The sequence below is a fragment of the Lacerta agilis genome, chromosome 8 (assembly GCF_009819535.1).
Source record: "Lacerta agilis isolate rLacAgi1 chromosome 8, rLacAgi1.pri, whole genome shotgun sequence".
NCBI classification, from domain to species: domain Eukaryota; kingdom Metazoa; phylum Chordata; class Lepidosauria; order Squamata; family Lacertidae; genus Lacerta; species Lacerta agilis.
Window position 1 is genome coordinate 74004724 of NC_046319.1, and position 24493 is coordinate 74029216.

The 24493-nt window shown below is 46.1% G+C and overlaps 1 protein-coding gene across 9 annotated transcripts in view; it reads left to right on the forward strand.

Moving 5' to 3' along the window:
- Window positions 1-24493, forward strand: part of POU2F2 (POU class 2 homeobox 2) — a 102357-nt gene that overhangs the window by 64165 nt on the left and 13699 nt on the right. For 7 of the 9 annotated variants that reach the window (XM_033158302.1, XM_033158305.1, XM_033158310.1 and 4 more), the window contains 6 exons: window positions 15586-15651; window positions 17013-17047; window positions 17171-17227; window positions 21002-21121; window positions 21757-21957; window positions 23554-23659. In XM_033158302.1, the coding sequence (XP_033014193.1) occupies window positions 15586-15651; window positions 17013-17047; window positions 17171-17227; window positions 21002-21121; window positions 21757-21957; window positions 23554-23659 (585 nt within the window). Of the gene's footprint in view, window positions 1-4486; window positions 4575-11729; window positions 11749-15585; window positions 15652-17012; window positions 17048-17170; window positions 17228-21001; window positions 21122-21756; window positions 21958-23553; window positions 23660-24493 lie in introns of those variants that run through there. The other 2 variants (XM_033158307.1, XM_033158308.1) reach the window with 2 other exon arrangements.

Consider the following 24493-nt stretch of genomic DNA (forward strand, 5'->3'; position numbering starts at 1 on the left):
AGGATGCAGTGAGAACGGAGCATGAGGACTTTTTGCTGCCAGTCTAATTCGGGAACTCCTACTCCAAGAATTAAACACCGGTCCATTGTTCTTTTGTCACAGTAGAGTTAAACAGCCTTGGTTGCTTACACTGCAGTCCCAAGCCTCCTATCCAAGCAATAACTCCCATTAAATTCAGTTGGACATAATTCCAAGTAAGCATGTTTAGGATTGGGCTGCTGAAGTTTAGTTTAGTTTTAGTGATAGATCCCCTCTCTCAAAATCACAACTGCAATGTTCCTATTTTGCGGGGCAAGAGCTGTACAGTACTTTCAAAGTTGCAAAACTGTTTTCGCAGTTTTTTGTTGTTGTTTGCAACGAACTTGTGAGGCAGGGCACTGTTCCCATTTTACATTTCAGGGACTGACATTGGATCACTGGCTTAAGGCCTCTCAATGAATAACTTGTTTTGATCCATGCTTTCCTGCTTCTGTTCACAAGCTGCTGGGCCCTTTTAAGTGAACACGTATATAGAGCTGTCTTTATATATAAAGAGTTCATCTATTCCAGTATTGCCTACTTTGACTGATGGTGTCTCTCCAAGGACTCAAACAGAGTTCTTTCTCTTCTTGGCAATGTTGAGACTTTTAAAGTGAAGACACCGGACTGGAGTCTAAAACATCTGGAGGGCACCAGGTTGGAGAAGGCTGCTCTATTAGTTCTGGTACTAAGTGTGTGTGTGTGTGTGTGTGTGAGAGAGAGAGAGAGAGAGAGAGAGAGAGAGAGAGAGGTTTCTGTTACTCTGGGACTCATAACCCTTTTATTCCAGCCCCTGGGCTCTCTAAACTTACATAAGCAGCTGTGAATACAGTGGTACCTCAGGTTACAGACGCTTCAGGTTACAGACTCCGCTAACCCAGAAATAGTACCTCGGGTTAAGAACTTTGCTTCAAGATGAGAACAGAAATCACGCGGCGGCAGCAGGAGGCTCCATTAGCTAAAGTGGTACCACAGGTTAAGAACAGTTTCAGGTTAAGAACGGACCTCCAGCACAAATTAAGTTATTAACCCGACGTGCCACTGTATGTGCTTTTAACTCCCAGACACCCAATTAGCCTAAATTAGTAGAAGGGTGTGTGATTTTCTGGACGGCGCAAGTTTTACTTGAAATGGGTTAGAGCAGTGTTTTTCAACCTTTTTTGGGCAAAGGCACACTTGTTTCATGAAAAAAATCACGAGGCACACCACCATTAGAAAATGTTAAAAAAATTAACTCTGTGCCTATATTGACTATATATAAAGTAATTCTCTTGAATTTTTCAATTTTTCCCACGGCACACCAGGCAACATCTCGCGGCACACTAGTGTGCCGCGGAACAGTGGTTGAAAAACACTGGGTTAGAGCAAAGGTGTACAAGATGGGATGTAAGAAATTTTCTGTCTTGGAAAATTGTTATTCATGGGCTTGTTAGGGGCATAGATTGTAGGTGTGTCTGGGTGGCCACGTGTCACAGTGTTCCTGGATGTGTGTGCACACAATTGCTTTCTCGTGTACTTTAGGGGCTAGCAACTAGCAGCCTCTGGGCAAAGTCTGGCCTCTCAGTTGCCAATCCCGAAGGCAAAAGTGGGATGTGGATAAGCAGAATATGTGGCAATGAGACTTGGCAGCTGGTGAGCATGAATTGGGTCCTTTGTGCTTCAACCTTCACTCCAGAGTGGCTCTCTGGCAGAACTAGCTGCTGACCCGAGCTGTGAATACAAATGGATTGCATATAAGGGGTTCATCTTCATGGAGAATACAACTATCAATGGCTACTAGCCATGATGCCTGTACTCTTTCTCCATTGTCAGTGGCAGTAATGCTTCTGAATACCAGTTGCTGGAAGCAAGAGTGCTCTCGTAATCAGGTCCTGCTTGCGATCGTCCCAGAAGCATCTGGTTGACCACTGTGAAAACAGGATACTGGACTAGATGGGTCATTGGCCTGATCCAGCAGGCTCTTCTTACGTTCTTATCTTGCATATAGTAAATAAATGATCTCAGGTCAGACTACTTGCATTACAAAAACCTCTGACCAATGATAAATCCATAACTATCACTGTATTTCTCTGCTTTTTCTTTCCTTCCTTCTCACTTTTAACAACTCACCCCCTCACCCCATCCCAAGCCATGTATATCTTTACCTGCAGCTCCAGATAATACTTTCATACGTTTGATGAAGTGGGCTGTAGGTTCGGTCATAATAAATGTACTAGTCTTTAAGGAGCCACAAGACTCTTCATTGTTTTTGCTGCAAGAGACTCGCACAGCCAGCCCTCTGAGAAAAGCAAAACTGTGTACTCTTGGCTGTCCAAATGTGTGAGACTGTGAGTAGTAGTGTTTGGTGGATGCACTGATGCTTCTTTGTGTGTGTGTGTGTGTGTGTGTGTGTGTGTGTGTGACATTGCTGAGAGCGAATGTGATGGTCATCATATGCAAGGGAGAGCCGTTGGGTGGGACCGTGCTGTCTCTCAGACTGTAACAGGCCGCATCGCCACAGGTGAGTGTGAGAACTGGTGGCATGCTGCTTCCCCCCAGTGGTGAGTAGGCAAAAATGCAGAACCAACTGCTAGCATCGAGCAGCAGCTATCTGTTGTTGTCTTACTTACCGGTACTTGGGTTTTATGGGGCTCAGAGCTTATCCACATTTACCTTTTGCCCCACTCGTTCCAGGCATAGGTCCATGCTTTCAAGCGCTGTGTCTGATTAAGTGCTAAAGAGTGGGTTTTTGCAAGGAAAGCTCTGTGACAAAAAAGGGGTGCTCGGACTCGGACCTTTAAAGTGTGGACTGTGCCTGGAAAGAGCAGAGGAAAGGTAAGTGTGGATAAACCCTGAGCCCCAGAATCTGTTTCTAATGCCGTAGGTCAGCCCTAGAGCATATGATGTAATAAGAAAACTGCCTCTGAGTATAAACTTTCTCTCACCACCAGTTAACCACAGCCAGGCCCCACATTTCTGATGTTTGGGGAGGGTTTCCAGGGTTCATCAGTCTGCAGTCACCCCAACTGTGCAGACAGAAGGATGGTTCTTGTCTCTTCAGGGATAACTAAACCTGGTTGAGTAGATGCCTCACCATCTTAACATAATAAGCTCCACCTTGAGTCATCCACAATGAGCTGTGAGGATATTCAGTTAAGAAGACCATCATTATGAGATTTCCTGTAAGAGGTATGATGGGATTAGGATTGCTAGGTCCAGACCTTCAGAGATTGCATTTACCGTTTCAGGGCTGTTTCTCTGTCTTATCATCCAGACAGTCTTGAGTCCTGCTGTACCACCTGGGGACCCGAGGCTCTTGCCTAGGGCTGTGTACACATTACTGGCTTAAAACACAGTTAGGCTGCTTGTCCCCCCCCCCCAATCAGATCGAAACTGGTTCTTGGTTCTGGTTGCGGGAATGCATAAGAATGTAGTTTTTCCAAAGAAATGTCAAGGCAGATACAGAATATCTATGGATTGGGACCAACCCGGTGCAAACGCTGCTTCCCAAATCAGTGGTGAGGGCACACAGGATGCAGTGCAAAAAGGATTGTGCGTACACAGCCCCGGACAGCATTTCTCCAGCTACCGCCAAAGAGATTCAGTTTCCTTTCCCCCCATTTCCACATTAACACACATGCTTCCGCTGCTAAGGACATGCCAACCAATAGATAGGGATTGTGACAGCAGCTGCAGAAGGAGTGCCTAGTAGGCCTGGGAGCCAGGTTTTAAGGATTGTCTGTATGAACAAGTCCTTGACCCAAGAAGACTAAAGTCCACTGAGAGGTTTCAGTGTCAGTGGCAAGCTGGAGGTCGATGGGAAATGTGTTGTATATCCAAGGGAGGCCCTAAGGCTCTTGACAGGCTATTGGCTATAAGCAGTATTTGAGGTGGGATGTAGGACTCTGCACACCGACTGGAGTTACAGGATCTTGTTTGTGTGTGTGTGTGTTTTGGGGAGAGGGACTTGTGTTGCTGTTTTAATCTTTCAGCTAGCATGCCAGAAAGATTATAAATGGTCCCACTCACATTGGGGGGTTGGGGCTGGGCATTATTTCAAATTCAAGAGAAAATTTGTCTGTGTTCATGCCCAGGTATGTAGTACAGCATGTGAGAGAGAATGTGATGTCGTGGTGCGTGCATTTTGCACGAACCCTTCACACCACATCTGTGTTGGGTGTCCAGGAGTGTATGAATCAGAGCCCTGGGTATGGCAAGCACAAAGGGGGGGGAGCACCTGTGGGCTACAAGGGTAATTGGCAGGTAACACACATGCCCACGCACATGTGTTTGTTGTGTGCCAGTCCTTGCAGTGTTCTTTGCTCCCACCCCTCAACATACCGCTATGGCTTCTTCCTCCCAGCTGCTTCCTGCCACATTCACTGTTCTTGCTTCTGAAGCACCAGGGGACTCCCCCGGCTCTGCCCCAAGCTCAGAGGCCCTTCCTTGTCCCGCCATCCGCTCTTCCCCTCTCTGGAAGAGGTACCGGCTGTCAGCGGCAGGCAGGGCTCCCCAATGCTCTCTCTCCTGCACCAGAAGCATCGTTGCCATGGTGAACTCAGGGCTGTGGGCGGCAGGTAAGTGCCAGAGGATATGCTGGTGCCAAATTGAGTGCATGGGCCACAAACAATGCTGCCCCTGTCACACCCCACTTTCAGCACTTTTTGAAAACTATTGTCTATCGCCAGTCCTGTCTTCTCTGTAGCTCAGTGCAAAGGTGAAGGGAGAGGATAGGGTTAGGGGAAAGAGACTCCAGTAGGCCTAAGGTCAGGGCTGGAGCATGGAGTTGGGGATAAGCGGCAAAAGCACACTGGGACTTATGGATGAAAGGTATTTGAAATAGAGGGGAGCATTTCTAGCTTTTCTCTAGTGGGGCTCCTGTGCCCAAGAGCTCCCTGCCACGCAGAAAGCCAGCTGGAATGTTCTTGTCCCTGCATAGAGATGTGGGCTTGGAGGTGGGCTGGTGGGAAGCGCCACACCTAATTTCTGCTGTTAAAGTCACAGGAGCCCTGCTGGGAAAAAGGTAGCAACCTGACTAAGAGCACAGGCCAAGATTTCCAACTTTGCAAGCAACCACAGTAGCTGTGCCTTCAGCAACAACTTGATGTACAGCCATTAGCAAGTGATGCTTATCTCCTTGCTGCGAAAAGTTTCACTTGCTGATTTCTGCAGAGCCAGGTACTGTTAAAAGCACAGGCTCTGGTCACCATGCAAGCCGAGCTGGCTGCAAGTGTCGTCCCAAACTTATTTCTGTCCTGCAGCGTACTGATGAAGAACCTGTGGCCCTTGTGATGTTGCTGGGCCACAGTTCCCTTGAACCCTGACCATTGAACGAGCTGGCTGGGACTGACAAGAGCTTGAGTCCAACGACATCTCAAGTCACTGCTTCCCCACCATTGCTGCATAACTGTAGATGGAAGCAAACAAACCAGTTTACTCTCCCTGTTCCCCTCAGGCTTTCAAATTCCTGCAAGGCTTCCTGAAATCCAAGGAGACAGCAGGCTGTCCCAGACAAAAGAAGACACTGTCCCTGTATCTGTCATAGCTGCTTGCACAGTACTATTTTTGCAGGTGCAGCTTGTCATGCAGGAACGAAAACAGATTCTCTTTTCTGCAAAATGACTAAAATGGCTCAGAGTTCTGTCTTCCTTTGTACTGTATCTGGCTGCCCTAGCTGTTTCCATCCCAGTGTTTTCCTGCAGGGGGTGCTGTAGAGAACCAAGGCAGGAGAATGAGGACCAGCTGCTTAGGGGTAGGAGGAGCGCTGCCCGGAGGCTGGTTTCTGGGCTTCTGTTTTTAGCTGGGGTTTCAGTAAATTGGAGTCTGTTTTTGAAACATCTAAAAATGTGAAAGGGAAGCAGAAGTGAAAGCCAGCAAAGGGTGGCCGGCAGTTTGGAGGACTGCGGTGGAGGAGGGGAGAGGCTGGAGAAGCATCATCTCTGAGGTCCAGCTGTAGCTGCCGGGTTCCCCTGAGAGAGAACTTGTGCAAATTTAAGAGCCATAGTGAGGAGGAAACTCCTGAAATTATTTCATGAGTGACGTGACAATTGGTAAAATTGCCACTTTTAAAAAAATAGGCCCTGCTCCTGAATCTCTATAGCAGTAACTCGAGATTCAGACATTTAGCTGGTGAAGCTTTTTCGGATGTGGAGATAAAACTTTCCCCAACAGATTTCTGAAGAAATTCTTGTATGTCTGGCTGCTGTTAAAGGCACAGGGGCAGGACCCATGAAAATGTCTTAGTTCCCTAAAGCAGCAGTCTTGGGCATTTTCAGATTCAGGATGCACTTTTTCACGCTGCTGTGCAACTTCAGACCCACTCTTCAATTTTCTGCCGTTTGTACATTTTTCTTCTCCCTCTGTTTTTCGCCATCTCTGGGCTCTTCCATAGTGTCAACATCTTCACATGGGATTCCATTGCATAGCGACACATTCAGGCTGCACAATTTGGAGTTCTTGCTCAGCAAACCTGCTTCCCCAAAGAAGCAGACTTTCTGTGGTAAGCAAAGTGGAAACTGTAGGATGACATCCGCTTGACAATAGGGATGACAAAATCTGCCCATTTGGGTTTCTCTTAGTTTCTCATTTTTCCAGTCTTAAATGCAATTATCCACATTTCCACATGAGCTTGCAACTTAAAGAAGAAGAAAAAAGTTCTCACAAAAACTCACCAGCATTTTAGTGTGAATTTTGCCTAATACATGTCTGTTTGTATGTAATTTTGCCTAACTCAGAGAACTGAATTTTGAAGAATGGCTGTGTTTTGGTTTGTGTATTGTTTTGGAAAGTACAAAGTATGTAAATTTGTCTTTAAATAAGAACTGAATCGGATCCTACCCCCCACCCAATCCCTCTCTGAATCAGTGTCTCCTGCAAACAAATCAGAATGAATTCTCAATAAATAGCTGGCATAGTCTAACCTCCTTGCAAACAGATCAAGATGATTGCTCAATAAACAGATTGTTTGGAAGCAACATCTCTCTGCCTCTCTCCCCTTACCTTCTCCAATTGTCTGTTTCTCTGTGTGCTTCTCTTCCTTTTTAAAAAAGACAGTAAGCAAAAGAGTTTTGGTGCCTGTGGTCTGACCAACTTTAGGTGAGAGTGCAGTAACTCACTTGTGGGTACCAACCCCACCAGTTGACAACTAGCCCTGAAGCATCTTTGAATGTGGGATGGCTCAGTTGGTAGAGCATGAGACACTTAATTTCAGGGTCACAGGTTCGAGCCCCACATTGCGCAAAAGGATTCCTGCATTGCAGGGGGTTGGATTACATGACCCTTGTGGCCCCTTCCAACGTTACAGTTCTAGGATTCTACGAATGCTACAGGTATTGGAGACACTAGCTGCCTTCAGACAAGTCTGAGATGACTGTAAAGAACAGGATTGTCAGATTGTAACCTTTACTTCTGCTTTAAACCATACTCACGTAGCAGAAGAAGTTGCTGCTTCTGGACCTCCTACCCTAACCCTTCCCACATCTTGCTGCTGAAAGAATGATAAAGGAGGATGGGGGGGGGGCAAACAGAGGACTGACTGGGACAGCAGATGCAGCTGGACACGCTTTCACTGCTTTTGTGTGGTTAAAAAGTAAAAGGTAGAATCTCTGGGTTGTAACCTGATAGCCATAGTGTAAAAATACATCTCAGATACAAACAATCCTGTTCATAAACTATATGTTTTCACACACACCTGTTACTCACTTCATGCACATAGATGCACACAGCCATGCATAACACCCCAAGCATCTCATACGTGCACACATTACCACTGTTAGTGCTGCTTTTTCAGTTTGGTTGAGTGTCAGCGGTGTACTAGGCCCTGTACAGAATTTGCAAGAAAAGTAAAAATTCAGTAAGAGAAGCCTTTGCAGCAGGACATAGTTTTAGTTGTTGTTGTTGTTTGCAGATCACAACTGCGATCTGTATATTCCTGCGATCCGTATATTATTTTTATATTTCTTGTTTATTAAATATATTGGTCGCTTTTTTTACCAAGGCAACCCAAAGCAACCTACATTATATAAACAAACACATCCATGAAAACTCACATAAAAAGACAAAGAAAAATCTAAAAGGCAGATCTATTTTTTTTTAAAAAAGCTAGATTAAAACATCCTACCCACCAGAGGTGCTAACTTGAATAAAATATTGTGGGGGCCCAGGTAAGCCCCACCCTGCAAAATTGATAACATGATGCAGTGCACACACACCATTTGAATGGGAATGCCCGTCAACTTTGTGGGGGCCCGGTCCTCTAAAATATTTTATTGTGGGGGCCAATGCCCCCACAACCCCCAGGAGTTGGCTCCTATGCCACCCACTCAAAGCTACAGAAAATTAAAAGCCAAAGGCCTAGGGGGTAATGTAATGTAATGTAATGTAATGTAATGTAATGATGGTGCCAGGCGAGCCTCACCAGGGAGAACATTCCACAAACAGGGAGCCACCACTGACAGGGCCTGTTCTCCTGTTGCTGCCCTCTGGTCCTCCCATGAATGGCCTCAGAGGACAATTTCAGGGTCTGGGTTGGTTCATATGGGGAGAGGCAGCCCTTGAGGTATTGAGGTCCTGAGCCACATAAGACTTTATAGGTCAAACAAGCACTTTGAATTGGGCCCAGAAACTAATTGGTAGCCAGTGCAGTTGGGCCAGGATTGGTGTTATGTGCTCAGGGTGTATTTCCCCAGTTAGAAAGACCTCTGCAGAACTACCTCCTTGTACATGCCACACAAGTGTCATTTCTCTTGTCTTTTCGGCACCTAAATTTTCAGCACCTTCCTTTTTTCACAAGCCTTTTAAGCAAATATTTTTAGATGGTAGATATAACTGATTTGAATTTCTATTAATTGTTAATGTTTTTATTGTTAATTATTTTGAAATGATTTCATGGGAAGTAATTCATAAGCTGAATAAGTAATTGTAAATAAATAACAGAGAAACTGACATAATTCTTACCCACTGGGAAAGTATTTTAGGGCTGCCACATTTTCGTCTTCCTGGGCTCCAGCGTCTTTAGCATTTGTTAGTCCTTTGTAATATTTGATCCCGGAACTCCCTGACAGGCAGAAATTCAATACAGAAGGGTTTTCCTATCCGCATCAGCAAACGTGTTGCCATTTAAATTTTCTGTTTGTCACAGAAGTCTTGCTAGGAGTGTGTGTGTGTGTGTGTGTGTGTGCACGCATACCAATTCCTGATAGGGTTTGATCAACAAAATCTAATCCTTTTGGGTTTAAGAATGGTACTTTAATTCCTTGCATTTGTAAATTGAATGAACGAGCCCATTGATGGGAAGGTGCATTTAATTTGAAAATATGGCTCTTCCATTTTTGCTACTGAATTAACAACATTCAAAGAAGGTGAGTTTGGATGTCATGTTTGTGTGTCTTGTGGGGAGGGGGGAAACTTAACCCTTTAGCTTTTTATTCTTTCTCAGAACCAACTTGCTTGCCTCTTACTCATACATACTCATTGCCTCCCCATTATCTTTGATCAGAGGTTATAGAAACTGCTGATTTTTATCATTCTCATGATCGGTCACCTTACTGTAGGTTGCTTGCAGCGATGAGTTCCACTTATACTGATCATTCTGTGTACAGCGCTGCCACCTGTTCCTTCCGCAGTTACTCTCCTGCCTCTAACAGCAGTTTGACACTCAGAAATGGAGTAGGTGAACTTTTGCCCATCATTTCATCAACACAGCAGGAAAAAAAAGGTTTAGTTGTTTTATTTCTGCTTTTCATGGTTATTTTAAAAGGAGGCAAGCTAATCGTGAATATTCCTCAGTATCGTTTTGAACCTTCTTTAACTACTGATGTTGCTTCACATCTACACCACCCCCTTCTAGATCTTAATTGTCATGAATCCCATGGAGATATCATGGAGGGGGGTGGTTGGATTCTGAGGACGAATGGGTGGAGCTCGGGGAATTGGAAATGGATGACCCTGGGGAGCATGCTAGCGGAATGGGGAATGTGGCATTGGGACCCTGAGATGTGCCTGAGCCTGAGGAGTAGGCCAGAAGTCTAGGGAGTGGAGAGCTGGATCCAGGGCAGGGATGGCAGAGGGCTGTTTCACCCCATGACATCAGACACTCCTAGTCAGATCAAGCCAGTGTGAACCAGCCCATTTGCTTGCAGTGAGGACCAGGACAGTTTGATCCAACCCCTACAAGCCTGGACCTCACATCAAGACTGGTGACCAATAATTGCATGGCAACAACTAGGACAACTTCATTGCAACCATGGTCAAGTCCTTCCAGCACCCTTAGAAGAAGGAGACACCCACACGTTGGCTTCAAAATCAGAGGCGTGGGAGAGAATCAGTGGGTGATTACACCAGTGCATTTAGACTGTAGGACTGGAATTGGAATCACAAGGTGTATATGGTGCAGTACCAGTTGGGGCTAAATGACAAGATCCTTGATGAATTGGGGCAAACAGCTCTGCCTGGCATCTGATCAGCCCTCATTCAGCTTTGCCTGAAAATAGGTGGTAGACTTGAAGGTTGCCTGGAGTTCCAGTACCACTCTCCGGCACACATTTCCCATTGTAGTAGTAGTAGAAGAAGAAGAGTAGAAGAAGAGTTTGGATTTGATATCCCACTTTTCACTACCCGAAGGAGTCTCAAAGTGGCTAACATTCTCCTTTCCCTTCCTCCTCCACAACAAACACTCTGTGAGGTGAGTGGGGCTGAGAGACTTCAAAGAAGTGTGACTAGCCCAAGGTCACCCAGCAGCTGCATGTGGAGGAGTGGAGACGCGAACCTGGTTCACCAGATTATGAGTCTACCGCTCTTAACCACTACACCACACTGGCTCAAACACCATCAGTTTCAGGGGAGGAACCTATGAGGATCTGATTAGCATGTCCGTGGTTGATGGAGGATGAGAAGACAGGAAGGTGAAAGAAGTGTGCGTGCCTCTGTTGTGGGAAGGTGAGGGACTGTGCCATGGTGTGTTCAGCCAAGATGGTTGTCAAGACTGGTACTAGAAAACTCAAAATCCTAGCTCTTGTAGAGGTCTGGGAGCTGGGACTAAAGAAGGAGTGTGGACCACCCCAGAAGGCCCCTGAAGCTCCACCACCACTCAAGTCAGCCATCACCCTGCCTATTGTCTTGCACACCCCTTTGGGGAAAGGGGTGCCTACTTGAGTCATGATAGGCTCAGGACCCTCTAGCAGTTTCCTGGATTGGGACATTGCCAATCAGGAGGGCATTGAGGAAAGTGCACTGGAATATGTGGGATAACGCTCACTTGATGAAACGTCATCTGATCTCCCCACAACCAAATCATAATGAGTACTTATTAAATAGCCAACATGCTCTAATCTTTCTGCAAACAAAGCAGCCTAGATGCTCATTAAAAAGGTTGCCTGGAAGCAACCAATAACATTGTTATCATACCTACTAATAGTGAACATTCCCTAGGAAGCCAAAACAGCAATAAGGGAGGTATTGGCCAGCTTGGAGGCATCTTGTGCTTTGCAGAAGTAGTTTTTTTGGGGGGAGAGACCCCAGAACAGCATGTTCGGTAGCTACAGAATTTTGAATGTCCATTGGAGTGGGGATGAAATCAAGTATCTGGGGATATGCCATGACTGGCTGGAGCCCTGAACCAAGAGCATTCTGCCCTGCAACATTTTGTTGTATGTCCCACTTATTACCCAGAATGCTTTGCTTATTTCTCTCAGCAGGGGGACTAATTGAAGGGTGCTGGAAGGCAGAGCAGGAAGGAGAGTTTGGGGAATCTTGGTGTGTATTTGACCCCACCCGCACTGTGGGTTTTGGACTCCTCCGGTCTGATTCGAATGCAGGGCAGGGAAGAAGTGGATTTACAGCTAAGCAGTGCTCACGTGTGGACAAGTCCTACAGCACTTCTCATCCCCAATCAGTGGCAACGATGGTCACATTTACACCATACATGGAAAGTACTATGGTACCACTCTAAACAGTCATGGGTTCCCCCAAAGAATTCTGGGAGCTGTAGTTTGTTAAGGGTGCCGAGAGTTGTTAGGAGATCCCCATGTCCCCTCACAGTGCTACAATTTCCAGAGTGGTTTAACCGTCTACCCCTCCGCACAGGGAATTCTGGGAACTGTCATTCCATGAGGGAAATGGGGGTTTCCTAACAACTCTCAGTACCCTTAACAAACTACTTTTGCCAGAATTCTTTGGGGGAAGCCGTGACCGCTTAAATTGCTTAAACCGTATGGTGTGAATGTGGCAGATGCCTGCGGCTGGTGCGACTCAGTGGCCAACATCTGGAGGGCCACAGAGCCCCCAGCCCACTCATGAGGTAGAGTGAAGCAACCGCCTCGGGTGGCAGAATACTGCGGGGCGGCGCTCCCACAAGGTTGCATGGCAGCTGCAGTGGCGGCTTCCAGTGAGATTTCATGTTTTCCAACGCATGCGTGGCAAAAATTCTCCTTTCTGGTGGAGTTAGGCGATCAAACTAACCCAGGTGAGAGAGAGAGAGCTCACCTCAGAGTAGTTTGCCCGTTGGCACAAACTCTTTGTGCCACACTGCCTGGCTGCAAGAGGAATCCTTGCCCTCCTCTGCCATCCCCACAGCTGTGCCCCCCCCCCCAAGATTTCTGATCAGGTGCAGAATACGGTGCTGCATGTTGCCTAGAGGATGTGTTTTATGAGGTGACTAATATAACTAATAAATAAATAAGCATGGTAAAATTCTCCTCAGCCTTTGACAGGATGATGCAGGGCACCGATACAGATGACCAAACTGCACCCCGGGGAACGTATAACCGTTTGTATATCGTCTTGTCAGGAGAATTTTTGCCACATGGAAGGTAGCAAAATGGTTGCCTGTGACGGACTTAATGTGCAGCTACCATTGTTAAACATGGACTTCGGTTAGGCTACAATTTGGTGGGTGTTATTCATTTAATGAGAGGACGCAACTTGGGGCGGCTCCACTTTTTCTTGGACTCTCCACCCGTCACCTGCCCCCCACTTCTTATGCTGAGGTCTAGCCTAGCTCAACAGGGCTTCCTTATTAGAGTGTGACTCATTAAGCATATGCAAATCAGACAGGAACAGCCGGTGATAAGGCTCCAGACTTGGGGGTGGGAAACGGAAAAGACAGCTTAAGAGGAAGGCAACCCTCTACCCCCCATCCCTGTCCTGCATTGCAGGGCTGGTCCAGGTAGGAGCTGGAGGGTCAGAATAGGGCAAAAGAGCCCCTGGAAACAAGGAGAGCATTCCTTTTTAAAAATTGTTTTGGGTGAGGCAGCTTTTAGGCCAGACTGGAGTGAGAAAAGCAGTGTAAAACCTGCTCACTAAAGCTTTCCATTGTGAATGGTGGGGGTGTAGGGAGAGTTGACTTCGATCACTTTCAGTTATCATAGTATGTAGGCCCAGCCGTGCCTGAAATGGTTACAGTCATGTTCCTCAGCTGGGGCTTGTTGTTAACAAGAAAGAGATTTTCCCCACTTCAAGCTAAGATATGTGCAGTTCTAGCACGGGACAAAAAGTGCCCAGGGTGGGGAAGTCCACCCTCTGACTCTCCCCAGTTGCATCCAAATCACACCTTCCCCTCCCAGGTACCTCCCAGTGTTGTGTGTGCCTTGTTTGGCTGCATCCTCTACTGGCAGCATGTTCACCAAGGGCAGGATTAGGTAATTTGATTTGTGGGGATCTTGGGGGCCAGGAACTGAAATGGATGACTTTGTGGTTTTAACAATCTGTGGAAGTTTTGTTTTGTTTTGTTGTTTCTATTCCTCGCTTCTCAACTTCGTGAAGCTGGGCGAGTGGTTGCCTACGCCCTCCTTTTGCAAGGTTTCACTTTCTGATCTGAGCTGCTGGGGTCTCACCAAACATATTGGGGTTTTTTCCCCCCAAAGGGTGTTCTATAGAATAGATTTTTGTAGTACTAAAGTCACTCAAACTAGGATTTAGCATTTGTTGTGCAATATCTTCTTCCTTTGTAGTGTAGCTTGGGTGGTGGTGGGAAGGAGAGGATGTAGTGTATTTTGGAAAGCAAAAGTATGCCTCTTTTTATTTATTTTGTGCACATGATCCATGTTAGAAAAAAGCAACCTTTAGCTCTCATCTCTGCACCTTCTGCCATGCCACACCTTCTATTTGGACCCAGTTATGTATAAATAGGGGTGTGGGAAAGCAGGGAGGGAGACAAGTTTGTTGGCGATGCCAAATTATTTAGGAGAATCAAAAAATTCAACAGAACTAAATTAAAAACATGATAGCAGTAAGATTGCAAAATGAGATGATATAATAATAATAATAATAATAATAATAATAATAATAATAATAATAATAATAATACCCTGCCCATCTGACTGGGTTTCCCCAACCCAACTCTGAGCAGCTTCCAGCAAAAGATAAAAACATAATAAAATGTCAAGCATTAAAAACTTCCCGATACAGGGCTGCCTTCAGATGTCTTCTAGAAGTTGTGTAGTTCTTTATCTCCTTGACATCTGATGGGAGGGCGTTCCACAGGGTGGGTGCTACTGCCGAGAAGGCCCTCTGCCTGGTTCCCTGTAACTTCACTGCTTGTGGGAGGGAACTGTCAGAAGACCCTCGGAGCTGGACCTCAGTGTCCGGGCTGAATGATGGGGGGACAACCTCCTGCGGTGAGCACTGGAATGGAGGATAAGTTGCCTTTAGGGGCCTGGTCCTCTAATGGATATTCCAGGTTCCTCCTCTGAATTTTCCGCTTCCATTAAAAAGAGAAAGAAACTATTGTTTTTTACTTGCAGGAGATAACTAGGAAAAACATGCAAGCAGTGTTCTGACCTCTTGCTCACCAAAAAGTAAACTGCTTTTCAATGTTGGCCACTGAAATATCTTTCCATTATATTGGTCAAGACATAGTAAGACAGAGATGGGAATCTGCCAGAAGTTATTAGACTCCATTTTCCATCAGCCTTAGCCAGCAGGGCCAATGGTCAGCAGGGCCAGAGGTTCCAGAGGGTGGCACCACTGCCACTGTGCACCCACTGCATGCCACCTCCAGTTGCCCACAGGGCACACACTGCTGCTGGGTGACCTCTTCCTCCTCCTGTTCCTCTGCCACTGTGACTGTGTCCTCCCCACTGTTGCATCTCCTGGAGGCAGCCTGGGGAAGCTCTGGTTTGCTTGGCTGGCAGGTGGTCTGCTGTGCAGGCTGTGGATAGGTGGGGATAGATGGGGGGCTGTGGTGGTGGGGGCATGGTCACAGCCGTGGAGGAGCAGGAGCAGGTGCCGAGCACTGGGCAGTAGATGCCCAGTGCTGATGAAGATCAGGAGGGGGCAGAGGAGGGGGGGGGATAGCTGCAGGGCTTTTGCCTCAGGCAGCAAAACGACCTGGGCTGGACTTAATGGTCAGGGATGATGGGAGATGGAGTCCAATAACACAGAAGAGCCACAGATTGCCCATCCCTGATCCAACTAGGCATTTATTTTCAAATTCTATATAATGTAAATGTACTGATATTTAAATACTTTATATTATTATTTAGGTTCTGGGTGTTCTGCTCTGATTCCCCTCACTGCTGCCTGGTGTACCTTCACAATCTGATGCAGTGCTCACTCCCATTTTCCTCCCACCCTCTTTTCTTTCTCTCATAGAAGTAAGAATGTCTAAGCCCCTGGAGCTGGAGAAGGCGCGGCTGGAGCTGCAAGAGGAGCACACAGGTAGCAGTGCCTGGAAGAAAGGGATGGGGATTTATTTGTTCATTATTATTTTTATGAACTAGCAAAATATATGTCATTATGAGCTTTGAAAAGTGGGTGAGGGATGGGAGACTGCTGTGATGTGCACAGTGATCTCTGGAGTGATCTCACCTTATTTCAGACTTCTGTGCTCCCCCATCACCCAACAACGGTGCCCAAAAGCCATTTTCCTTTGTCCCATAACCCCACAGTTGCAGGGAGACCATGCCTCAGCTTTCATTTGCATTGCTCTGTCCTGAGTTCCATTCTTTGGTCCTACTGGAATGTGACAAACCGACAAGCTTAGGAACTAGCCTTCATATAATATATGAAACACATGTTTTGTGATATGTACACTTCTTGTTTATTTTGTAAACTGCCCTGGGGTGATCATCTCCCCCCCTTACTGTTATTGTAAAATAAATGCTCCCAATGTTCTGCATTTTAAAAAGTTTTTCGGACCCAATAAATTAGACTAAGCAATAAATATGCAACTAAGATAACATATGATTTGCACTAGCAAGTTTTTGAATGAGTCTTAGTGAAGCAAATTTGTGGGAGAGAGGCAAAGGTAGGCATTATGAAAAATCGTCATGTGCAATGTCTGGGGACTGAGAAGAGAAGCAGTGAGAAGTCCTGAAAGTGATTGTTTTAGGGGAGCAGAAGGAATGAAGCAGAGAATAAATGGTAGAAGGAAGGCTGGGTAGAAAGAAGCAACCAATATTTGGTACATGGCTGTGCCACTTAACTGTTTAGTGGGCTAGCTTACCCCTTGGTAGAAAGAAGGGAAAGCACCAAATATCAGACCTCAGAGGTGCACAAAAGACAACTTATTTGCCTACCTCTATAAACATGCTACATGTACAATCCATTAAACATTCAGAAAAAAGCTTGTGTCTTCAGAATTTACTGTAATGTAGAAATGAATGCAGATATTGCATACAAAACCACCTGGCCTTTATAGTATAACAACTCATTTAAAAAATGTAATTAAGTCCCTTTCTTTAAAACCATACCAGCATTGTCGAAAACACCTAAATTATAGTATGGTTTTCATATATATCCTAATTTTAGAGTGATCCTACTACACTTGGGCATGTGTGTTCATGCATGTACAGTACCATAAGAAACCTCATAGCCATGACTGAAATCCTGCAAGCGACAGAGAAAGGCACAGGACCTGTGGGGAGAGGAGAAGAAGAAACAGGCATGGCAGATGTGATGTGGCCTCTGGGACTCCTATTTGGGAATGTAGGCCTTGGGAGGAGGGTTCAAGGAATGGGGATTATTGAAGTGATGGCTTTGTATGGAAGCTTTATGACAATTATCTCCTTTGGTTTCAGATACAGAAAGAAATGGACCTGACACAAACCACCAGGTGAGAAAAGTTGGCCAGAAGCTGGGGGTTTAAAGTAGTGGCACAAATGTTGTTGTGGCAGACAAGGGGCATGCTGTCAGTCTGTCCATGCTGACTTCCTTTTTCTCTCTTTGTCCCTTGAAGACCCAGCAGAGCAAACCTTCCCCGTTCTCCCCGTCCCCAACCAGCACCGGCACCAAGGTAAGTGGCATCCTCTAGCCAACCCACTTGCAGCTTCCACTAGCACCACTGCAGGGGACATTGTTTCTCTGCCAGTTCTCACCATACTAAAAAGGGGAGACAGTTTCCCATACATGCTTGTAATAACAGTGGTCTCCACCAGCAGGGACCATCTTCTAACAGTTTGCAGGACTGCTTTTTGTGCTTCTTTGTGCTTCCTGATATGGGGAACAAGGTTAAGTGTCCTCTAGGTACCATCTATGGGGAATAAAAATATCACCTCTCATCTGCAACCACCATAGCCAGGTCTAGGAGAATGGAGGTCAGAGAGGGAAGAAATCAGGTTGCAGGTTATAATATTAATGAGGAAATAGGAGTCTAATTTTGCAGTGACTCTGACTGGGGAACCTCTGAACTTTGGCACCCAAGCCACACCACCCCTCCACAAGGAGGAGAGATTTGCTTGTTTTGTGAATGGATGTGTGTGTGTATGAATAAATGTGTGTGTATGTGTTAATTGGTAAAAATAAAGGTAAAATATGTTAATAGTTAATAGGTGTAGTTACAGGTAGGTAGCCATGTTGTTCTGCCATAGTCAAAACAACAACAACAACAAAATCCTTCCAGTAGCACCCTAGAGACCAACTAAGTTTGTTCTTGGTATGAGCTTTCATGTGCACGCACACTTCTTCAGATACACTGAAACAGAAGTCACCAGGCCCTTAAATATAGTGAGAGAGTGAGGAGGGGTATTACTCAGAAGGGTGGTGGGAATGGGTGATTAGCTGATGGGTGTGGAAAACCTGTTGATGACTGTTAACGACTGCAATTAGTCTAAAGGAAAAAGCAAGGGGTGAGATGGCTAAAGATAGCTTTGTCATGTATAATGAGATAAGAATCCAATGTCTTTGTTCAGACCAGGTCTCTCCATGGTTTTAAGTTTGGTAATGAGTTGCAATTCAGCAACTTCTCTTTCCAGTCTATTTCTGAAATTCCTTTGTATTAATAGTTGTACATGTGTATGTTCTGGAATGTGAACTCCAGCAGTTTCTAATGGAGGTAATGTGGACCTTGGCTCTGTGTCCTGCAATAGTGCTTTATCATATCACATGTGAAATAATAATAATAATAACATGGGTCAGTGGGAGCATTTGGGTGAAAAAGGAGGTTGAGGTGCCTAGCTATGTTCACTAGCAGCTGCCACCAGAGGGAGCACTGCATCAATTTGCAGTGCCCTTCGTGAAGAGGGTAGCCGCATTCTGATTTTCACAGTGGTTTGGGAGGTGCAAATCAAGCCAGCTTATATCAGAATTCAGAAAGAACAAATTCCTGAAGTATCCAAATTTATTATGATAGAGGGGTATAAAAGTATGCATGGTATGAAGAGAGTGGATAAGAGACCCCCCCCCACACACATCATAATAACGGTACTAGGACCTAGGGTCTCTTGGGAGAAAAGCAATGACAAACCTAGACAACATCTTAAAAAGCAAAGACATCACCTTGCCGACAAAGGTCCGTATAGTTAAAGCTATGGTTTTCCCAGTAGTAATGTATGGAAGTGAGAGCTGGACCATAAAGAAGGCTGATCGCCGAAGAATTGATGCTTTTGGATTATGGTGCTGGAGGAGACTCTTGAGAGTCCCATGGACTGCAAGAAGATCAACCCTATCCATTCTCAAAGAAATCAGCCCTGAGTGCTCACTGGAAGGACAGATCCTGAAGTTGAGGCTCCAGTACTTTGGCCACCTCATGAGAAGAGAAGACTCCCTAGAAAAGACTCTGATGTTGGGAAAGATGGAGGGCACAAGGAGAAGGGGACGACAGAGGATGAGATGGTTGGACAGTGTTCTCGAAGCTACTAACATGAGTTTGGCCAAACTGCGAGAGGCAGTGAAGGATAGGCGTGCCTGGCGTGCTCTGGTCCATGGGGTCACGAAGAGTCGGACACGACTGAACGACTGAACAACAACAACAAAGGACCTAGGGTCATCCAATAAAGCTGCATGTTGGAAGTTTCAGGACAGACAAAAGGAAGTACCTTTTTCACACAGCACATATTTAAACCATCCAATTCACTACCAAAGATGTTGTGATGGCTTCAAACTTAGCTGGCTTCAAAATGGGATTAGACAGATTCGTAGAGGATAAGGCTATCAGCAGTGGCGGAGCTAATTGCTTCAGCGCCTGGAGCGGGGCATATGCTGGGTGGGGCTAGCTGCCGCTGGCAGGAGCCCTCCCAGGCAGGTGTGCCAGCAGCGGTGAGCCTCCCAAGCACTGATAAGTTTAGGCAATAGTTACAGGTAGGTAGCCGTGTTGGTCTGCCATAGTCAAAACAAAATAAAAAATAAAAAATTTAAAAAATCCTTCCAGTAACACCTTAGAGACCAACTAAGTTTGTTCTCGGTATGAGCTTTCGTGTGCATGCACACTTTGTGGTCCAGAGGGCTGTTTAAATGCCTTTTTACAAAAAGGATTTTCGAATGGCCTGTGCTGTGCTTTGAAATCCCAATAAGTGGGGCTGCAAAGGTTAACATGACCTGCCACCCATCTGTCAAATTTTGTCCAGCAGGGTAAGGAGAGACAAGGATCCAACCCACTTGCCAGAAGAGGCCAGAAAATGTTCTCCACCTCTGTTTATCAGTGTGTTTATCTGTCTAAGTTGACCGCTGTTTCCTCCAGATCTCCTGTGGTTCTCTAAGAGCTGTACTGCAACTCCCATTATTCCAGGCTAATGGGAGTTGGAGTCCAATGACACCTGAGGGCCACAGGCTCCCCATCCCTACCCCAGAACCAGCTATGGTGGCTGTAGATGAGTTAATTCTAAGGAAAAGTGCCACAGAGTATTATTTACTACATTTCTATTCCAGTCTTCATTTGGAAAGCAACTTATAGGTCCCTCAGGCGAGTCCTCCCATCAGGTCACAGACCTACTGGTACCTGCTTAGCTTTAAAACTCTGAGTGTTTTTACAGTCCCTCTATATTTTCTGGTTAAACAAATGTTGCTGTGTTTTGAAGCACAACAGAATCCTGCAAAACCTGCTTTGTCCCAGGACTGGAATGATGAAGTAATTCAATACCCCCCCCCCCCAGTTGATTGATTTCTGAGTAACTGAAGAAACTTACTTTTTTATTTTTTTGGTATAATATATATAGCTGAGTGGAAGGTTGGGTGGGTCAGAACTGTGGGCAGCTTTGTACTTTTGTAATCAGTGTGGTAGAGACTCATGAATCAAGTTTGGTTTTGCGGGGGAATTCCCTGTGCCTCAGGCCCAGCAGCAAAACAGGAAGCCAACCTAGCAGTGAGTCAGAGAGATAGCATCAACTTCCAGTTGTTGGGATTTTGGTGCTTGTGTTGCTCTTTGTCCCTTCACCAAGTTGCTTGCTGCAGCAGAGTGAATTAAACACGTGCAGAGCTGCTTACTTAGCATAATGTATTCAAGTTGCATTTTTTTTCTTGGTGTTGCTTAGTAGCACCCAGCACCCTGGACAATGTTCCCCAGTTCCATTGGGCCATCATCCTCTCCCTGCGCTGCCCTGTGAAAGCTACCCATTGCCGTAGCTCTGCTTCCTCTTTAAGTGTTTCTTCCAGGCTGGTAGCTCAGGTGTGAGGGAAGGGGAGATTAGGGGCACAGGAGAGGGGGTCAGGAAGCATGGGAGGAGAAGGCGGACAGCATCAAATTTGTGTCTCAAACAAGCGATGTTGAGCTGCAACAAGAGCAGAAGGATATCTGTCAGACACAGCTGGAGAGAGAGTCGTAGTGATTCTCTTTCATCTTGTTTTCTCCCTCCAGATCAAAGCTGAAGACCCAACAGAAATTCCTCCAGCTCCAGCCCCAGTCCCGGCTCCCCAAGCTCAACAGCCACACCTGCCCCAGGCCCAGCTTATGTTAGCTGGCAGCCAGCTGGCTGGGGTAAGTGCAAGGTCCTTTGGCCAGACATAGATTATGGATACAGGTGGGTAGCCGTGTTGGTCTGCCATAGTCAAAACAAAATCGAAAATTCTTTCTAGTAGCACCTTAGAGACCAACTGAGTTTGTTCCTGGTATGTATGAGCTTTCGTGTGCATGCACACTTCTTCAGATATGATTATGGAGTTTGGCTTAAGTGGCCCAGGGAGGTGGATACAAACAAAGGGTTGCTTCCATGATCAGTTTTCTACATTTCTCCTGTGCCTTTCCCAGTGGATAAGGAGAAATTCAACACACAGAGGATTTCCTGTCCCTGAACATAATGTGAAAGAACAACAGCCCTCATCTGCTTAGTGAAATTGTGTTGAATTATAAGCAAAGGCACTGCTGTCAGGAAAGGAGTTGCTAACCAAGAGGAAAATATTGCTTGGCTCTCTGCTTGCTGGGGCTCTCATACCTCTGCTGATGGGCTGGGTGGGAGAAGGACCCAATTAACCAGCTTCTTCCTTCTCTGCCTGGTTGATTTCTCCTCCTTCCCTTTTTCTCCTCTACTCCCCTTTTGCCTGGTCACCCCCTCCTGGCCTGCCATTTGCTATGCTGCCCTTGGTACAACTCTTTTCTGCCTTCCCCCAACCCAGCTTACGGCCCTGATGCCTGCCCAACAGCAGCTGCTTCTGCAGCAGGCCCAAGCGCAGCTCCTGGCAGCCGCCGTGCAGCAGTCCAATGCCGCAGCTGCCGCAGCCTCCTCTCAGCAGCCTGGGGCTGAGCTGACGGCACCACAGAACCAGCCCCAGACGCCACAGCTTGCCCTGTCGCAGCCAATCCAGCTCACTGCACAGGTAAGGGCTTGTGCATGGGAGGCACAGCTTGCCAGGGGTCTGGCCAGTATGGGTTGCCGCCACCACACAGAGAACAGGGCAGAAGTTAAAGCACACGACAGGCTGCTCATGCAGACGTGGCCTGATCCATGGTTGGCATCCATCTGTCTCAGGAGACAATGGAGAGGTGTGCCTTTCTGGGCGAGGTCAAACTGTTGGAAAGTTGCAGTGCCTGCTGTGGCTCTAGAGACTGATGCGGGAGAGATATGTTTTGTTGCAGTTGGGACAGGTGAAGGCATTCAGTTGTGCTGCTGCAGATGCGCTGCAGCATTTCTTCTCTCTGGTAGGGATGTGTATAGAAACTAGGATAGGATGTGTTTGTTAGATATTATCCTTCCTTACTCACATTTGTGAGTTCAGCAGGATACATCCCTTTGTCAGCAAAAAATAAGGAACCTGTTGATAGGTTAGCTTTAACCTTTAGTTTTAGTAATCCAGGATGTTTTATTGCAGACTGGATTTTCTGTTATTTCCCCCTTTAAAAACAATAGATACGCAAAATGGTTTTTTTTAATAAGTAAAGATAGATTTACTTGCTCAGTTTCACAGTAGCAGTCTTGAGGCAGGCTGAAAATGTAGTTGCAGACATATACAGTAAAAAGGTAAAGGGACTCCTGACCATTAGGTCCAGTCACGGACGACTCTGGGGTTGCGGCGCTCATCTCGCTTTACTGGCCGAGGGAGCCAGCGTACAGCTTCCGGGTCATGTGGCCAGCATGACTAAGCTGCTTCTGGCGAACCAGAGTAGTGCACGGAAATGCCGTTTACCTTCCCGCCGAAGCAGTACCTATTTATCTACTTGCACTTCGTGCTTTCAAACTGCTAGGTTGGCAGGGACTGAGCAACAGGAGCTCACCCTGTCGCGGGGATTGAACCGCCGACCTTCTGATCGGCAAGCCCTAGGCTCTGTGGTTTAACCCACAGTGCCACCCGCGTCCCATGACATATACAGTACTTTAGATCAAAATGGAGTTTGAGCTGTGACTCAGATTCAGCACATGTCCTTCATCCCTAGTCACTGATGAGGCATTGAAGAGAAGAGAAGAGAGAGATCGGAGATCAGGAATCAGAGAGAGAGAGCAGGCTGGGAACGTGACCGGCTATTATAGACTGTGCCCCTTTTACCTGGCTGTACACAGTGGAAGTGGCTCTCACAGGGAGGATTTTCTGTAGACCCTGTGAGATCCAACTTACTCTGTGTGTGCCTTTCTAGCAAACACACATTGTTGGTTTGACTGCATTGCAAATATCCCACATCTCTGCACTTCTCCCAGCAGTCATTCCTCCTCTGGTCAATGCTATGGATACATGGCTTGATTTCCTGTCTCCAGGCACTGCGATTGTCTGCAGGGGAATCCTGAGCCATAGGGCTTAGCTTAGCCACACCAACAAAGCAAACTGATGTAATAGTCATTGCCGCTCGCCGCAACAGACCCTGGTCAACTCTAGGAGAACCCTCAACACCTTCACTGGACTGCAGTTCCCAGCATTAAACTGGCATAAATTTGCGTGGTAGATATACCCACACTCTTCCTCCCACTCGCTTCTCTGTTTTAGGACATCCAGCAACTGCTCCAGCTCCAGCAGTTAGTCCTTGTCCCAGGGCACCACCTCCAGCCGTCTGCACAGTTCCTGCTGCCACAGGCCCAGCAGGGACAGCAAGGTAAGAATGGCTTGTGTGTGAAAAAGAGACTGCATAGGCCACACTCCGCTTCTATTGGCAAAAGGGTATTTGCAGGCAACCAGTTCCTAGTGCAACAAGCCGTTGTTTTTCCACTGTAAGCTGCAAATGAAATTGCATTGACTTTATGCCCCAGCGGGGGGAAGCTCAGTGAAGTGCTCTTTCCCAACAACTTTTGAGATGTATAGGAAAAACGTTCTAAAATGTTGTAATAAGCCTGAAAAATAAAACATTGGCACAGGATGAGAAGATAGCAGCATTTGAAAATCAGCGCTATACTACTCTTTCATAGAAGTGCCATGGCATGAATATTTTTATATTTAAAAATGGTTCTAAAAGCATTTTCAGTGTTAATTAAAACTTTAAAAAAAAAACCAACAACAACAATGTAATGAAATGACTGGAAAATAATAATAGTGAAGGTGAAATGGCAATAGGTTCTGCTGCTTTAGGCATCCCTGCAGATGCCAAAACCAGATGTAAAAGAAAATGGAAGAGTAATAATACTACGGTGATTTACACCTGTAAAGATTCCACTAGTGTTTTATTATTATTATTATTATCAACAACAACAACAACTACTACTACTACTACTACTACTTGGGATTTTTTGTGGTCTGCCAAAAACCAGAAGAAGCAGCACAGAGAATACACAGGGGGGAGACAATGAGTTGATGATGTCATGTAGATGCCCTATAAAAAGTGAGTGAACCAAGTGTGAGGATAGTAAGCACTTGGTGTGGAAGCACTGTAAGGCAGGGATGGGGAATCTGTGCCCTCCCCCCTCCAGATGCTCTTTGATCTACCAAACTACAG